A 15,922-nucleotide genomic window follows, 5' to 3' on the forward strand; every position below is an offset into this window, starting at 1 on the left:
GTTTAAACTGAGAGTAGGAACTATCCTTTTCATTCATGCTGGAGCATTTTAAACAGAGGTAGCAGAAGAGGGTAGACAGACACAGATTTCTTATAGACCTGTATGTGCCCTTGAGCAAGTTATTTATTTCTCTGAGCTTCCACGTTCTTATTGGCATACTGAATTTTTAAATTTCCTTATTTGCAAAAGAATACATTGCATGATATTTTAAGGATTGTTATAAGGATATGTGTAATATATAATCCCAACTGGCACTCAAGAAATGGCAGTTATTCTTAATAATTACGCAGGAAAGGTCAAAGAAGCAAACTTGGGTCCAACATTAAGAAATATCACTACACAGTAAATGATACTTGGATGGTAGTGAGGAAGTATTTGGGTTGGAGACTTAATCTCTGAGAACATTTAAGAAAGAGAATAAGGAGGAGAGGGGGCTGAAACTTCTGAGTGTATGTAAATGAGGGCAGCCCAATCCTACCCCCAACTTTCAATTATGCATTGTATCAGAATGCAGAGATTATCAGAAAGGATTGCTGCAGAGATGCCTGGTTAGCTGACAAAATGTTTTCATCCTCCTCCCTCCCAATTTCCTTTTGACTCTGCCTTCCCAAGTGCAGCATGGTCTATGTTCTAATAAGTAGTCCCCACAAATTTCACTTTTCTCCCAGCCTTTTAGGAGGCCTCAACTCCAAACAAACCACACACAAACTCCCAAGCTGAAAAACTTTCCGATAGGGATCTACATAAGTTGGCAGCCATGTGGATGAACCTAGAGATAATCATACTAAGTGACGTAAGTCAGGCAGAGAAAGATAAATTCCATACGATATCACTTATGTATGGAATCTAAAAATATAACACAAGTGTAAACAGACTCACAGACATAGAGAACAGACTTGTGGCTGTCAGTGGGAAGGGGTGGGGAGAGAAGGACTGGGAGTTTGAAGTTAGCAAGTGCAAGCTACTATACATAGAATGGATAAACAACAAGGTCCTACTGGATAGCACAGGGAATTATCAATATATTCAATATCAATATATTCAATTTATCCTATGATAAACAATACTTGAAGACAATATGAAAAAGAGTGTATATACATGCAAAACTGAATCACTCTTTCATACACCAGAAACTAACACAGTATATAAATCAACTACACTTCAATAAATTAAAAAAAGTAAAATCAGGTCAGATAATGCCCCGAATCATTAAAATATACATACATATATATATTTAAGTTTAGTCCTACTCTTGTAACTTAAGAAACACAGGACCCAAGGGTTGGAAGGACTTGTTGTGGTCACAGCTGAGGGTGAGAGCTGCCAGGCCAGCATTCTTCCTATCTGCCCCCTACCTCCCCTCACTCACAGTATCTCTTCATTTCTCTCTGTTTCATGTACTATTTCTCTAGTTTCTCACAGAGGCATTTAGCCCTATGTTATTATTACTCAAAATCCATGTTACAAATGATGCTTGTAATGACGTATTTGTCGTTTTAACATGTGAACATTGGCAAGCGCGACTTTGACCATTTCTTGATTAAAATGTGGGCGAAGCCAGATGACTGTAGTACACATTCAGATATGGCGTGCAGCTAAATTCCAACAGTTGGTCTAATTCATAAGCATAAAGCTTTTGAAAAGTTAGGGCTGGTTGGGGTCCAATGTATTTATACATTTTTATTAGACTCAATTGAAAGATGCGAAAGGATGAATAAATTCCTTTCCTATTTGCTTCATCTGCTATTGCAGACTATGCCCAACAGATGTCACATATGAAATTCAAATTACATCTTCAAATGGAGCATAACTTTAGTAATGAATAATTCAAGAGAATAACTGAAAAACCAGAATAATATTTTAGAGACCTTTCTTTCATTGGAGAGAAAGTGTTAGTGGAAAAATACTCACCTATTTATCTGACCATTTTCTACTTCAGTGAAATCATTGGAATCATTGCTAATGTTATCATCTTCGGGCACTGTCATGTTCTGCAACTCAGTTAGTTCGAGTCCACTTTTGAAATGCATCATGTTTAGAAACTACCTGTCGTCAAAAAATGGGTCCAAATTCTCTTTTTCTGAGAGTATTTACAAAAGGATAGCAGCAAAAATATAAGGTTGACACCCCTAAAATACAACACAAGGAAAAATAATTAAACATACAAATACCACTGATTAAAAATAAACTATTACACACAAACAATTAATTTACTGACAACTTTTACATTTTGTTATTCAATGTATTAAAGCAATCTTGGTACATCAAATTATAGAGACTGTACATTTTATGTCTTTCATAAATCTCCCTACACTTTTAACTATAAAAGGAGTCATGTCCCATAATCTTTATGTTCACGTTTATAGAAATACCATGTCATCTTTAGTCAATAGAGATGCCCTTTTATGAAGTAGTAAGTTTAAAAGGAAAGCAGTTGTTTTAATGCGTCAGACCACAGGGCACACACATAGCTGGGTACAGATTGAACGGACACAAAAGCACCTCTGATTTAGCAATCCCAGTTTAATAAAAATGCAAATCCTCAATAAATGGCATCATGCAGGATCAACCACCCAACCTGGAGGTCAAGCAGCAAAGGACAAATCTGTGTTTTGAAATTTAGCAAACAGTTTATCCATCAACTGCAAGAGATTAAATCAATCTCTTCAATGAAATCACTCCATGTCAGGGAATTAGGGAATTAAAAACTCATACTCTGGGGATTTAGGTTAATCCACCTGAAACTATATTTCCTCACAGAAATGAAAGACTTGCCGAGTTCACATTTTCCCCTACATGGATGATTGTGATTTAAATTTCAAAGGGGTCACCATTAATATATAAGAGTTTCAGGCTTCCCAGGTGGCTCAGTGGTAAAGACCTACCAATGAAGAAGACACAGAGGATGAGAGTTCCATGCCTCAGTTGGGAAGATCCCCTGGAGGAGGAAATGGCAGCTCACTCTAGTATACTTGCCTGGGCAATTCCATGGACAGGGGAGCCTGGCAGGCTATAGTCCATAGGGTTGCAAAGAGTCAGACACAAGTCAGGCTTAGCAACTGAGCACTATTACCACAGAGTTTCAGACACACAGCATCACAAACCAAAAAGCAGGTGGCCACAGAGGTGTGGTACTGTGATTTATCATAAAGTGAAAGTCAGTCATGTCTGACTCGATAGTCCATGGGTCACAGTCACACATGACTGAGTGACTTTCACTTTATGACTGTCACTTTCCCTTCTCCAGGTGATCTTCCCAACCCAGGGATTGAACTCAGGTCTCCCACATTGCAGGCGGATTCTTTACCAGCTGAGCCATAAGGGAAGCCCAAGAATACTAGAGTGAGTAGCCTATCCCTTCTCCAGCGGATCTTCCCAAGCCAGGAATCAAACCAGGGTCTCCTGCATTGCAAATGGATTCTTTACCAACTGAGCTATCAGGGAACCCCTGATTTGTTATAAAGAATACATATTTGGTCTTTGTTCCTACTTCTGGCTCACAGCTCACCAAACCCTTAGAGCTTATATAGTTAAGAATCTGCCTGTAATGAGGGAGACCCAGGTTCGATCCCTGGGTCGGCAAGATCTCCTGGAGCAGTGAATGGCAACCCACTCCAGTATTCTTGCCTGGAGAATTCCATGGACAGAGGAGCCTGGTGGGCTACAAACCCCATGCGGTTGCAAAGAGTTGGCCATGACTGAGCGACTTACACACACTGTAAGAGTGATAAATGTCTTTTGTTATGTTAATGACCCAACTCTGGGAAAGCACCTAAGGATGGGGGCTGGTTGCCAGTGGAGTCAAACACTTGATTAGAGGACTGGAATTTTCCGTCCTATCCATGATTTCCGGGAAGAGGAGAGAACTTCAATCAATCACTCATGGCCAATGAGTTCATCAATGATGCCTATATAATGAAGCCGCGAAAAAAAATTAATAAAGGAGGTTCGGAGAGTATCCGTACTAGGGACCCAGAACTCCCCACATCCTGGACCCCACACTCCACAAGGACAGAAGCTCTTTTGTTGAGGACCTCGCCACTGTACTGCTACATTTGGCTGTTGGTCTGTATCTTTTTGGGCTTCCCTGGTGGCTCAGCTAGTAAAGAATCTGCCTGCAATGTGGGAGACCTGGGTTCGATCCCTGGGTTGGGAAGATCCCCTGGAGAAGGGAAAGGCTACTCACTCCAGTATTCTGGCCTGTATAGGCCATGGACTGTATAGTCCATGGGTCCCAAAGAGTCAGACACCACTGAGTGACCTTCACTTTCACTTCACTTGTATCCTTTGTAATAAATGGATAACCAAGTGAGTAAACAGGTTTTCATGAGTTCTGTGAGCTCTTCTGGAAGATTACTGGAACCAATGAGGAGGTCATGAAAACCTCTGATTTATGGCCAGTCAGTCAGCAGCACAGGTAACAACTCGGACTTGTGATGGCGTCTGAAGTGGAGGGCAGTTTCATGGGATAAAGACCTTGACCTGTAGAATCTCATTCTAGCTACTGGTAGATAATGTCAGAACTGGGTCAACAGTTGTTGGTATGGGGAAGCCTACACCCACGCACACCCACGCACGTGCACATTTTGGTACTGGGTCCAGGAATCCTTTCAAGAGGGAAATGCAACTTTCAAAGTCAGGCCTGTAAAGGTATGGGAGCCTCACTTGGATAATCTCAGTGAGGTGATGTCTCAGGACCAAGGGAGTCCTCAGTGAGTCTCAGGACCAAGGGATGAAGCAGAATGTCACTAAGATTTTTTTTTTTCACCTCCAATGGTAAACCCCCTTGGATGATGTTTTGATGTTTTGTCTGACCCTGAATTCCACAACTGTAACCTAGTTAAGAGTGAAAACTCCAATGTGCCAATGTAAACATCCTACAATACCCAGGAAGTAATATTTAAAATATGTAATATTTAAAATAGCAAAAATATGATAATATTTTCTGGACCCTCAGAAAGTACTCTGGAATGATAATTCTTCAATAATTTCTTTCTTCTTTTCCCAACAGCTAGGCCGCAAGTTACTTCTTTTTATTCACACATTTAGAACGAGACTTCTCTGGTTCCATGATCCTTTATAGCTTCCACAAGATAAATACTGTCTACTATCTCAGGTTCCAGAAGGCTCACCCTTTCTGCAGAGCAAGGCCTCTTCTGGAAACCAGGAAGCAGGGACAAGAGACTGAAGCTCTTTGAACTCCTGATCTAAAGCCAACCTGGCAGCTCTGAGCTGATTCTTCCAGCCAGGGTGGCAGTGCTGGAGCTTGGGCCATGACTAATTGCTTTTAGTGCCTTCACACAGCAGCAATGTCTACAGCCTGTGTTTTCTTTGCAAAAGTTGAAGCGCATTAAAAAGGCTGAAGCCCCCGTCACCTTTTGGCCCCCTCTAAAGAAAGCCACACAAGTGGACCAGACTGGGTCATTCCTAGGAGTCTTGCCACCCTGGCTTTCACCTAAATGACTCCCTCAGAGGCTACTGAAGCGATCCTGCAGGGCTTCTAGAAAGTTCACTCAGTGGATGGCGTTTCCAATCTGAGCTAAGGAGTCCTTTTCTCTCCATAAACTTGTAGGAAATAGGGTACTAGACAAAAAATTTCTAAGGAGAGGAAAAGGTGACTAACAACAGATTTGAGTCTACTGTTTGTATTTAAACTTTTATGTTAATATACATGTGTGTATACAAATATATACTATGTACACACACACACACGCAATGGACAAAAGAGGAAAAGAATAGAAAGAATAGATGAAGTTCTGGCCATTAAAATTATGTCAGTAATAGGCAAATGCCAGTACTAAGTTAATCACATAGGATACATTTATTTTTGCCTTGGCTTAAAGAGAAATTCATTTTTTCACAGTTCCAGAAGTCCAAAATCAGATGCTGGCAAGTTTTGTTTCTTCTGAGGCCTCTCTCCTTGCCTTACAGATCGCTGTCTTCTTGCTCTGTCCTCACATGGTTTTTTGTCAGTCTCTGTTTTGTCTAGGTTGTAATCTCCTATTTTTTTTTTAGAATACATTTTTATTGTTATGAAATAGCCTATCTGAAATCTAACTTACTCTTGAAAACAAAAACTGGAAAAATGCAGAAAAGTAACAAAATTAGTGTCATTAGTCACTAAAAAAGTTAAGGCCATACTTAGAAAATACTACCCATTCAATGTATCATATATTTATTGAGTGCTAGGTGATGAAAGGATTTTAAAAGCTTGAAAGGGCCAAATTCAGGGATCTGAGGCAGTTTCACAGAAAAGTCACATATGAACTGGCTATTGAAAAAGGGCAAAAAAAAAGTTCTGGTTCTAAAGCTAATACATACCCATTGCAGAATCTTTAGAACAAACATTGTACAAGAAACCCAACATCCAAAATGGGCCAGTGTTAAAGTTTAACGTGCTTCTTCCTCCCTTCTTTTCTCCTTTTTCTTTTCCTTTCTTTCTTCCTTTTTAGCTCTCTTTTATTAACTTTGGAATTTTAGTGTTTTTAGTCTATTGTTTTTCATGTAATACTACACAGTACACATTTGAAAATAGACATGTTTTTTAAAAAATATGTTAGTTCCCTATTAACAAATAATATAAGTGTAGAAAAATTAGAAAACACAAGCTTGCAAATGAAGGAAAAAACAAATAAAAAGAAAAAAAATCACCTGTTATCTCAGCAAGCAGAGATGATCACTGTATATGTATATTGGAGTATCAGCTTCAGGGGTTTTTCTATGCACATAGATACAGTGCCTGGCACACAGTAGACACTTGATAAGTATCTGTTAAATGAAAGGAATAAGTACAGATTTTTTTAAAATATGTATACATTACAAAAATGGAAATCATACCACAGAGTTTTTAAGATGTATTTTTTCACTTAACAAGATATAGTCTCCCATCCTGAGTTATGTCCATAACACAGTTCTACATCATTACTGAAAATGTTCCTTAACTGCTTGACTTGCCATAAATTGACATCCAGCCTGCTACTGCTGGCCAGTCGCAGTGCCTGGTGGATGGGAGACAACAGGTGGAGACGGGCCCTAAGCTGAGACTTCTCAATGAAGGGGAACATGGCCCATGACAAAGAGACAGGAAGTGCAGGTCAAGTTTAAGAAACAAAAGAATTATAGTTTCACTGAAGGACAGAAGCAATTATCAGACTGTACAGTTAATTATAAGATTGAATGAGATCATCATGTGAAGATCTTGATGTTAACCCAACAACAATGACTATCCCCCAGCGTCTATAACAGGTTACAAATGACAGTTTACTAAGCACAGAACATTTCTGTTTCTTCACTACAAAATTCAGAGATATTCTTAAGAAGCAGTATTATCTTGGTGTGCTTATTGGTACATTTTACTAACAGTACCCATGTAAAAAACACAAACTTCTCTACTCTTCATGGTGATACAGATCAAAAAAGAGGTTATACAGAGAATTTAACATTGCTTACAGGCTTCCTTGGTAGCTCAGCTGGTAAAGAATCTGCCTGCGATGCAGGAAATCTCGGTTCGATTCCTGGGTCAGGAAGATCCCCTAGAGAAGGGATAGGCTACCCACTCCAGTATTCTTGGGCTTCCCTGGTGGCTTAGATGGTAAAGAATACACCTGCAATGTGGGAGACCTGGGTTTGATCCCTGGATTAGGAAGATTCCCTGGAGAAGGGCATGGCAACCCACTCCAGTATTCTTGCCTGGAGAATGCCCATGGACAGAGGAGCCTAGAAGGCTGCAGTCCATGGGGTCACAAAAAGTTGGACAGGAATGAGGACTAAGCACATACAGCCTACTGAAACAAGCAAGACCTTTTTATATAAAGTAACAACAATAAAACACTTGCATGATAGAGACCAAACTGTACAGTAAAACAAAGATAAGTCCAGAAAGATTTCAGAGACATACATATGTACACATGGGAAGGAAGGAAGGAAGGGGGAAGGAAGAAGTTGGAGCCTGGAGAAATCAGGTAAGATTTTACAAACAGTTAGGATATGAACTATGCTTAAAAATAGGATTTAGACTGGAGTAGGGAAGGCATTCGGAGAAGGCAATGGCACCCCACTCCAGTACTCTTGTCTGGAAAGTCCCATGGACAGAGGAGCCTGGTAGGCTGCAGTCCATGGGGTCGCTAGGAGTCAGACACGACTGAGAGACTTCACTTTCACTTTTCACTTTCATGCATTGGAGAAGGAAATGGCAACCCACTCCAGTGTTCTTGCCTGGAGAATCCCAGGGACGGAGGAGCCTGGTGGGCTGCCGTTTACGGGGTCACACAGAGTCGGACACTACTGAAGCGACTTAGCAGCAGCAGGGAAGGCATTCCTTGCACTAGAAACAGGGCAGGCAAAGACATGGTGGCCAAGTGTGCATAGAACACCCATTCAGATGAATCTAGCGGAAGCAGAGAGATCAAAGAACACATTCTTGAGTAGGAAGAGTTTATACTGGTTTGGTAAAAGCTGGTTAAAAACTGTAGAGAGGAAACCAAACCAAAAAATATACTATAATTTAAACATTGTCCAAAATTACTTTGGGGGATAAATAAGGAAAAATACACTTAGATTCCACTAACAGAAAGAAAAATTGGTGGAATCTAAATCCCCTCTAGAAGCGTAGCTGCAAATGAATGTGGGAAATGTAGTTTTCAATTTTTCATCCTTGCAGAACTGGACTGGAAAGAAGTGGGAACAAACACTGACTGGGCCAATCTGTCACAAAGTTTCTTAGCAACTGAAATTGTCGTTTGTTAATTAATCCCCCAAATTGGAAGGAAAGCTATGACCAACCTAGACAACATATTAAAAAGCAGAAACGTTACTTTGCCAACAGAGGTCCGTCTGGTCAAGGCTACAGTATTTCCAGTGGTCATGTATAGACGTGAGAGTTGGACCATAAAGAAAGCTGAGCACCAAAGAATTGATGCTTTTGAACTGTGGTGTTGGAGAAGACTCTTGAGAGTCCATTGGACTGCAGGGAGATCCAGCCAGTCCATCCTAAAGGAGATCAGTCCTGAGTGTTCACTGGAAGGACAGATGTTGAAGCTGAAACTCCAATACTTTGGCCACCTGATGCAAAGAACTGACTCATTTGAAAAGACTCTGATGCTGGGAAAGATTGAAGGCAGGAGGAGACGGGGATGACAGAGGATGAGATGACTGGATGGCATCACTGACTCAATGAACATGAGTTTGAGTAAACACTGGGAGTTGGTGATGGACAAGAAATCCTGGCGTGCTGCAGTCCATGGGGTTGCAAAAAGTCGGACACGACTGAGCAACTGAACTGAATTGAACTAATCCCCCAATCTACTGATTAGCAGGGTGGGATTTCCAGGTGGCTTAAACAATAAAGAATTTGCCTGTAAATGTGGGAGATCCAGGTTCAATCCCTAGGTCAGGAAGATTCCCTGGAGTAGGAATTGGCAACCCACTCCAGTATTCTTGCTTGGGAAATCCCATGGACAGAGGAGCCCGGTGGATTACAGCCTATAGGGTCACAAAGAATTGGACACAACTGAAGCAACTTAGCATTCACGCAATAGAGAGCAAAGTGGTGGGGACCAGGCACCCATTTCGCTGGTACAATTTTAGCAGGTGCTGCAGTGCAGCCAACAGCTGTGGTGGTGAATTCCTGACCATCAGATTTGGCCTCAGTGATGTGTTCCCGGAGGATGCAGTTCAAACAATGAGAAGCTGGCTTCCTGATGGAGGCATAAGAGAAGACCCTTAGGTGAGCTGAGTGGTGGTACTCTGTGTTTATTCCTAGAGACTGAGCCCAAAGCCTGGTCTGCCATTTTTTCTAGCAATTTTATAGGCTTTAATTCCCTGTATTCAATCCCTTTTGCTTAACATACAAGAGATCTCTGTTTATATGCAGTTAAACCCTGACTGATATTCTTAATTTTATTTTTTTCAACCTCTGAAATTTTTTATTATGAGAACTTTTAAACGTATGCAAAAGTGAACATAACATAATAATGAACCCCCATGTACCAACTTCAATAATGATCATTTCAGGCCAGTCTTGTTGAAGTTTTACTCCCAGTATCACCTAGAATTATTTTACAAGACATTCCAGATATCATCTGTAAATACTTCAATACATATTTCTAAAAAGTCAGATCCATTTTTAAAACAATACCACCATATCACAATCACATCTAAAACGTAACAAGAATCCCTGCTGCTGCTGCTAAGTCACTTCAGTTGTGTCCGACCCTGTGTGACCCTATAGACGGCAGCCCACCAGGCTCCATCGTCCTTGGGATTCTCCAGGCAAGAACACTGGAGTGGATTGCCATTTCCTTCTCCAATTCATGAAAGTGAAAAGTGAAAGCAAAGTCGCTCAGTAGTGTCCAACTCTTTGCGACCCCATGGACTGCAACCTACCAGGCTCCTCTGTCCATGGGATTTTTCAGGCAAGAGTACTGGAGTGGGTTGCCATTGCCTTCTCCTAACAAGAATCCCTAAACGACATTAAATAGCCAGTCATGCATGTGTGCTAAGTCACTTCAGTCATGTCCGATTCTGGAACCCTATGTACTGTAGCCCACCAGGCTCCTTTGTTCATGGGATTCTCCAAGCAAGAATACTGAAGTGGGTTGCCATGCCTTCCTCCAGGGGATCTTCCCTGACTCAAGGATCAAACCAGAGTCTTACATCTCCTGCATTGGCAGGCAGGTTCTTTACCACTAGCACCACCTGGGAAGCCAAATATCCAGTCAGGTACACGTAACTTCAAAACTGCTATGAATGATTATTGGTGATTAAGAAGAATAAGATCATACCTCTCCTAGTTCAGCTCCTGGGAATGAATTATGACAGCTAGGTCAGTGGTTTTGAGAATGTGTTAGGTATAAGGCCAGTTAGGTTCTGTCTTCCTGATAACTCTTCCCACGACATGTCTTCCCACAACCAACTGAGTCTATTTACATACTGGAGGTCCCTGGCTCACCGGACTCTCAGATGGTAATAATATGATCTATGAGCTGCTTCACTATATTTCAAAAGGCCTCAAACAGGCTAAACAGGTTAATTAAAATGTCATGAGTCCTTAGTTTTGGCAAGATTGCCTTAACTTGGTGTGATAATCCTAGATTCTGACTGGCAGTGTAATATATCTTAGAGTACCAAAAGTGGGAAGTGAATTAATATAATTCAAGTTACAGTCAAAACTCTCTAAACAGTATGCTTAAGATCCAGCTGTTGCACTGCATATAAATAATACTTCAGTTAAAATAAAAACTTAGAGTGGATACAATCTTTGAAAACCCAGGGTCCTTGGGAGGTGGGGAATGACCTTGGGTAGTGCAAGACTGGGATCCAGTAAGCAGTCTCAGAAGAGACGGTGTTTTCTCTCTTCTTACTCAAAACTCATGACTTAGCCAGTGCTCCTGGTCTCAGCTCTGCTAGGACCTGGCCTCCCACTCTCCCTCTGGTGGCTCCCCCAACTTCTGTCAATCACGCTCAGCTCCATATTTGGAAAGTGACTTTGAACAATCAGCCTGCTCCTGTCTCTACGGCCAACAGTCTAAACAGCTTACCCCTGTTCTCATCACTCCCTTGAACCCTAGTTCCACTGGCAAATCCTGGCTCCACCCCTCAGGAGCTGTGCTGACTCTGGGCAAGTAGGTTAATATCTCTTTGTCTCAGTTTTGTCATCTGTAAAATGGAGATGAAGCAGTATCTACCTCACAGAGTCGCTATAAAGCTTCCACAACTGGGTCCGTACCTACCCTGGTTCTGGTAAGCGAGGGCGACTGTCACTGCTACTATTGCTACCTCTTCCTAATCAAGGCAAGTGGCCTTTTCTCAGTTCTCAACCTTTCACCTCCCTGCACAGGAGGGACACTGTTTCCTGAACCCCACCACCTTGCTTCTCACTGCATCTGCAAGCATCCGCATTCTCAGAGGAACTGTTTCCAGCCTCCACTGCCAGCTCCTGTTCTCCTCCCATCCTCTGTGCTCTGTGTGGGGGCAGCCCTACCCCCACCCGGCTTCCCTTCATACACTCCAAACTCTTTCCTTTGTAAGTTTCAAGCCTGAAGTGTCAGTCTTCATCCCACAAGGGTGCCTTTCAGATCTCTTTTCCCCAGGGCTTTTCGTTTTACAAAACTAGAATTCCTCTAGAAATTAGGAGATAGGATCTCTGTCATACTTCCTACTTGCTGATGATCACGTCACTTAACATGCCATGTATTTCTTTATCTGTAAACTGAGAAAGCTGGAGGGGAGAGACAATCTCTCAGGTTCCCTCCTCCTGCTCAGAAAAATTTTCACAAATTCTTTTCAGATCCCAGCTGCCTGGGAGACCTCTTCACGTGAATGCTTGTCGTGACCTCCAACTCAACGTGCCCCACTGAACATACCATCTGACCTCACACATCAGCTTTTCTATTTCTGTTCACGATAATGTTGGTTCCCCTCATCACTCAGACTTGGAACTCGGGTATCTAATCAGTCTCTGAGTCCTATCAACATTTCATACCATCCCTTCCTTCCTCTTGTTCCTTCTGGCTCCACAATCGTAGCCTGGCTGGTCGCTTCCCCCCGTGCTGCCTACTGAGCCCAGCCCACTCCATTTACAGAGGCAGATTCTTCCCTGAAAATCCATGTCTTGACGTATTCCTCTTTTCCCCTTGCCAGTCCTAAGTGTTTCTACTAGTCGAACCCCTGGAACAGCAAATTCAAAGCCAAGATTGCCCTTAACTCTTCTTTTTCCCCTTAATATTTATTTATTTATTTGGCTGTGCTGGGCCTTAGTTGCGGCATGTGGGATCCCTGACCAGGTATGGAATTCAGGCCTCCTTGGGAGCGTGGAGTCTTAGCCACTGGATCATCAGGGAAGTCCCCTCTTAACTCTTTAAATTTCTCTCCCAGGATGTTCCTTCTGAACCTTTCACTTCTGTAATGGATCTGCTTTGCAGTTTTCGGCTTTCCTCCCACTGCCCCCCACCTTGGCCCTGAACATACTTCTCAGCCACTTCCTTTCCCATTGAGCCTGTGCCCACTAAGTACATTTCTTTCAAAAAGCCCAGCTTGCTGGCTTGTGTGGTTTTTTAAAAAAAAAAAGATTATTTCAAGCCAAGCTTCTCTATAAGGTCTTCCTCCAGTGACCACTTGTGATTATTTACCTGTGATGACTTCTCATAGCACTTTTGTATACTCACTGGATTATAGGAAGGGGTCTTATATGTTTTCATGATCTCTTTATGGAGTTATCCTCCTTCCTAAGTACATTCTCAACTTCTCGAGGACAGGGAGCACAGACCTCTTAGCTCAATACACAGTGATAGTAAAAACGTTAACAATAATGACGACTCAACTGATCATCTGCCTGCAGACAATACAGCACAATCCTCACAAACACAATTTCTTAGGAAAACAAAACAAAGATGAGAAGTTAAAAGAAGCAACATGTACAGCTGCTCCACATAGTTTTCATTAACTCTGCCACTGTATTTTACTTTCGATCTGAGCATGCACAAAGTATGTGATAATATATTTAAAATTGTAAAGTACTATATTAATGAAAGGTATCTATGATTAACAACACAGTCACTATGGCTGGAATGTTTAAGAATTCTTGGTATGATTTCTACAAGCCCACAGAAAGGGTTATATTCAAGTAGTGGTTCTCAACTAGGGACCATTTTGGCCCCCACCCTCAATGGACACTGGCCATGCCTGGAGACATTTTTGGCTGTCACAAGTGAGAGGGTATTGTAGGCTTCTAGCAGAGAGAGGTCAGAGGTGCTGCTAAACATCATACAATGCACAGGACAGCTATTCACATCAAAGCTTTATCTGGCCCAAAGGCCAGGAGCACTGGGGATGAGAAGCCCTGTGTACCAGGAAGCTCACAGGGGAGTAAGGACTGACCACTCCTGCGGGGGGCAGAGAGGAACAGTTCACTGCCTTGAAATGATGGACCCCTGGTCCTGTCTTGTTTACAGTATCCCAACACCTGCTCCACAAGAACTCTGTTCAGGTTCCTAGATGATGTTTTGTTTTTATTTTTGTATTGAACTATTTCATTTTATTAGAAAATATTTGACTAGTAATACATGTACACAGTACACCACTCATACAGTACGAAAGCATCTACAGTGAGAAAAGCCTCCTTCACTGCTGTGCTGTGTGCTCAGTTGCATCAAACTCTGCGACTCCATGGACTGTAGCCCTCCAGGCTCCTCTGTCCATGGAATTTTCCAGGCAAGAATACTGGAGTGGCTGCCATTTCCTACTCCAAAGCCTTCACTGCCTATCCCGCCAAAAGCTCCCTCCCATGTTTTCTTCTATAACTTTCACAATTTTATTTTTTACATTAAAATATTTGACTCATCTAGATGAATTTTTCAAATGTGTCTTATTAACATGCCCAGCCTAAGATGTCTAGGAGTTAACCTTCCCATTGAGATGTTTTGCAATTATTCTGATTTCTCAAAGAGAGAAAATACTAATAAACTTTAGAAGTTAATGAAGGTAACCTGCAACTCTGGATACAGGAGAACAGATTGTATTGTATATTACATTTTAAAATTTAACTTTAAACAGTGTCTTTGAACAGTGTGAATACACAAAAGTAAAAATCTTTCTCATCAACTGAAAATTAATAGATTTAAATAATTATGTACAGAGTTCAAAAACAACCCAAAATATATTCCTATAGCCTTTGAGAAAGTCTCTTTTCTGCACATGTACTTTTTGCTCTAGCAATACCTCTGATCAAGAACTACTACTGGACTAAAAACAGTGAATGGCAACTTATTTTTTTTTTTTTTAAGTTCTAGCTAACTCCAAACAAAATACTCTAGGAAAAATAGAAATCATGACAAATTGAAAGCACCCCAGAGTGGTGCATGTAAGTTCAGTTCAGTTCAGTTGCTCAGTCATGTCCGACTCTTTGCGACCCCATGAATCGCAGCACGCCAGGCCTGCCTGTCCATCACCAACTCCCAGAGTTCACTCAGACTCACGTCCATTGAGTCAGTGATACCATCCAGCCATCTCATCCTCTGTCGTCCCCTTATCCTCCTGCCCGCAATCCCTCCCAGCATCAGAGTCTTTTCCAATGAGTCAACTCTTCGCATGAGGTGGCCAAAGTACTGGAGTTTCAGCTTTAGCATCATTCTTTCCAAAGAAATCCCAGGGCTGATCTCCTTCAGAATGGACTGGTTGGATCTCCTTGCAGTCCAAGGGACTCTCAAGAGTCTTCTCCAACACCACAGTTCAAAAGCATCAATTCTTCGGCGCTCAGCTTTCTTCACAGTCCAACTCTCACATCCATACATGACCACTGGAAAAACCACAGCCTTGACTAGTCGGACCTTTGTTGGCAGAGTAATGTCTCTGCTTTTGAATATGCTATCTAGGTTGGACATAACTTTCCTTCCAAGGAGTAAGGGTCTTTTAATTTCATGGCTACAATCACCATCACCAGTGATTTTGGAGCCCCAAAAAATAAAGTCTGACACTGTTTCCACTGTTTCCCCATCTATTTCCCATGAAGTGATGAGACCAGATGCCATGATCTTCATTTTCTGAATGTTGAGCTTTAAGCCAACTTTTTCACTCTCCACTTTCACTTTCATCAAGAGGCTTTTTAGTGTGTGTAAAGAGGATCACTTATAAACATTTAAAAGTATACCTTTATTTGAAAAGAGAAAATATAATAAAACACTATAATTCATACTAAATGATGCTTACAGTCTTTGAACAAGCTTTTTTTCTTTTTGGACTTTTTCTCAGGCAGAATCTGAAGTTCGGATTAACAGATGCACTCTCAAAGATCTCTCCTGCTTCTAAAATCCTCTGAATTTATGATTCTATATACTGTTTCTTAATGAATCATTTTCAGAGATAAGATGGGCTTGTAGACAAGTCTTTTGAATAGGTGACTCAGACTGCTGCTACTGCTAAGTCACTT

At 41.5% G+C, this 15,922-nt stretch overlaps 1 protein-coding gene across 4 annotated transcripts in view; it reads right to left on the reverse strand.

Moving 5' to 3' along the window:
- Positions 1-15,922, reverse strand: part of SLC38A1 (solute carrier family 38 member 1) — a 75,834-nt gene that overhangs the window by 53,862 nt on the left and 6,050 nt on the right. For 3 of the 4 annotated variants that reach the window (XM_055581659.1, XM_055581632.1, XM_055581650.1), the window contains exons 2-3: positions 6,652-6,768; positions 1,912-2,129 (exon numbers count right to left, since the gene is read on the reverse strand). In XM_055581659.1, the coding sequence (XP_055437634.1) occupies positions 1,912-2,033 (122 nt within the window). In that variant the 5' untranslated portion in view covers positions 2,034-2,129; positions 6,652-6,768. Of the gene's footprint in view, positions 1-1,911; positions 2,130-6,651; positions 6,769-7,449; positions 7,605-15,922 lie in introns of all 4 variants that reach the window. The other variant, XM_055581642.1, reaches the window with a different exon arrangement.

The sequence above is a fragment of the Bubalus kerabau genome, chromosome 1, assembly GCF_029407905.1.
Source record: "Bubalus kerabau isolate K-KA32 ecotype Philippines breed swamp buffalo chromosome 1, PCC_UOA_SB_1v2, whole genome shotgun sequence".
Taxonomy (NCBI): Eukaryota; Metazoa; Chordata; class Mammalia; order Artiodactyla; family Bovidae; genus Bubalus; species Bubalus kerabau.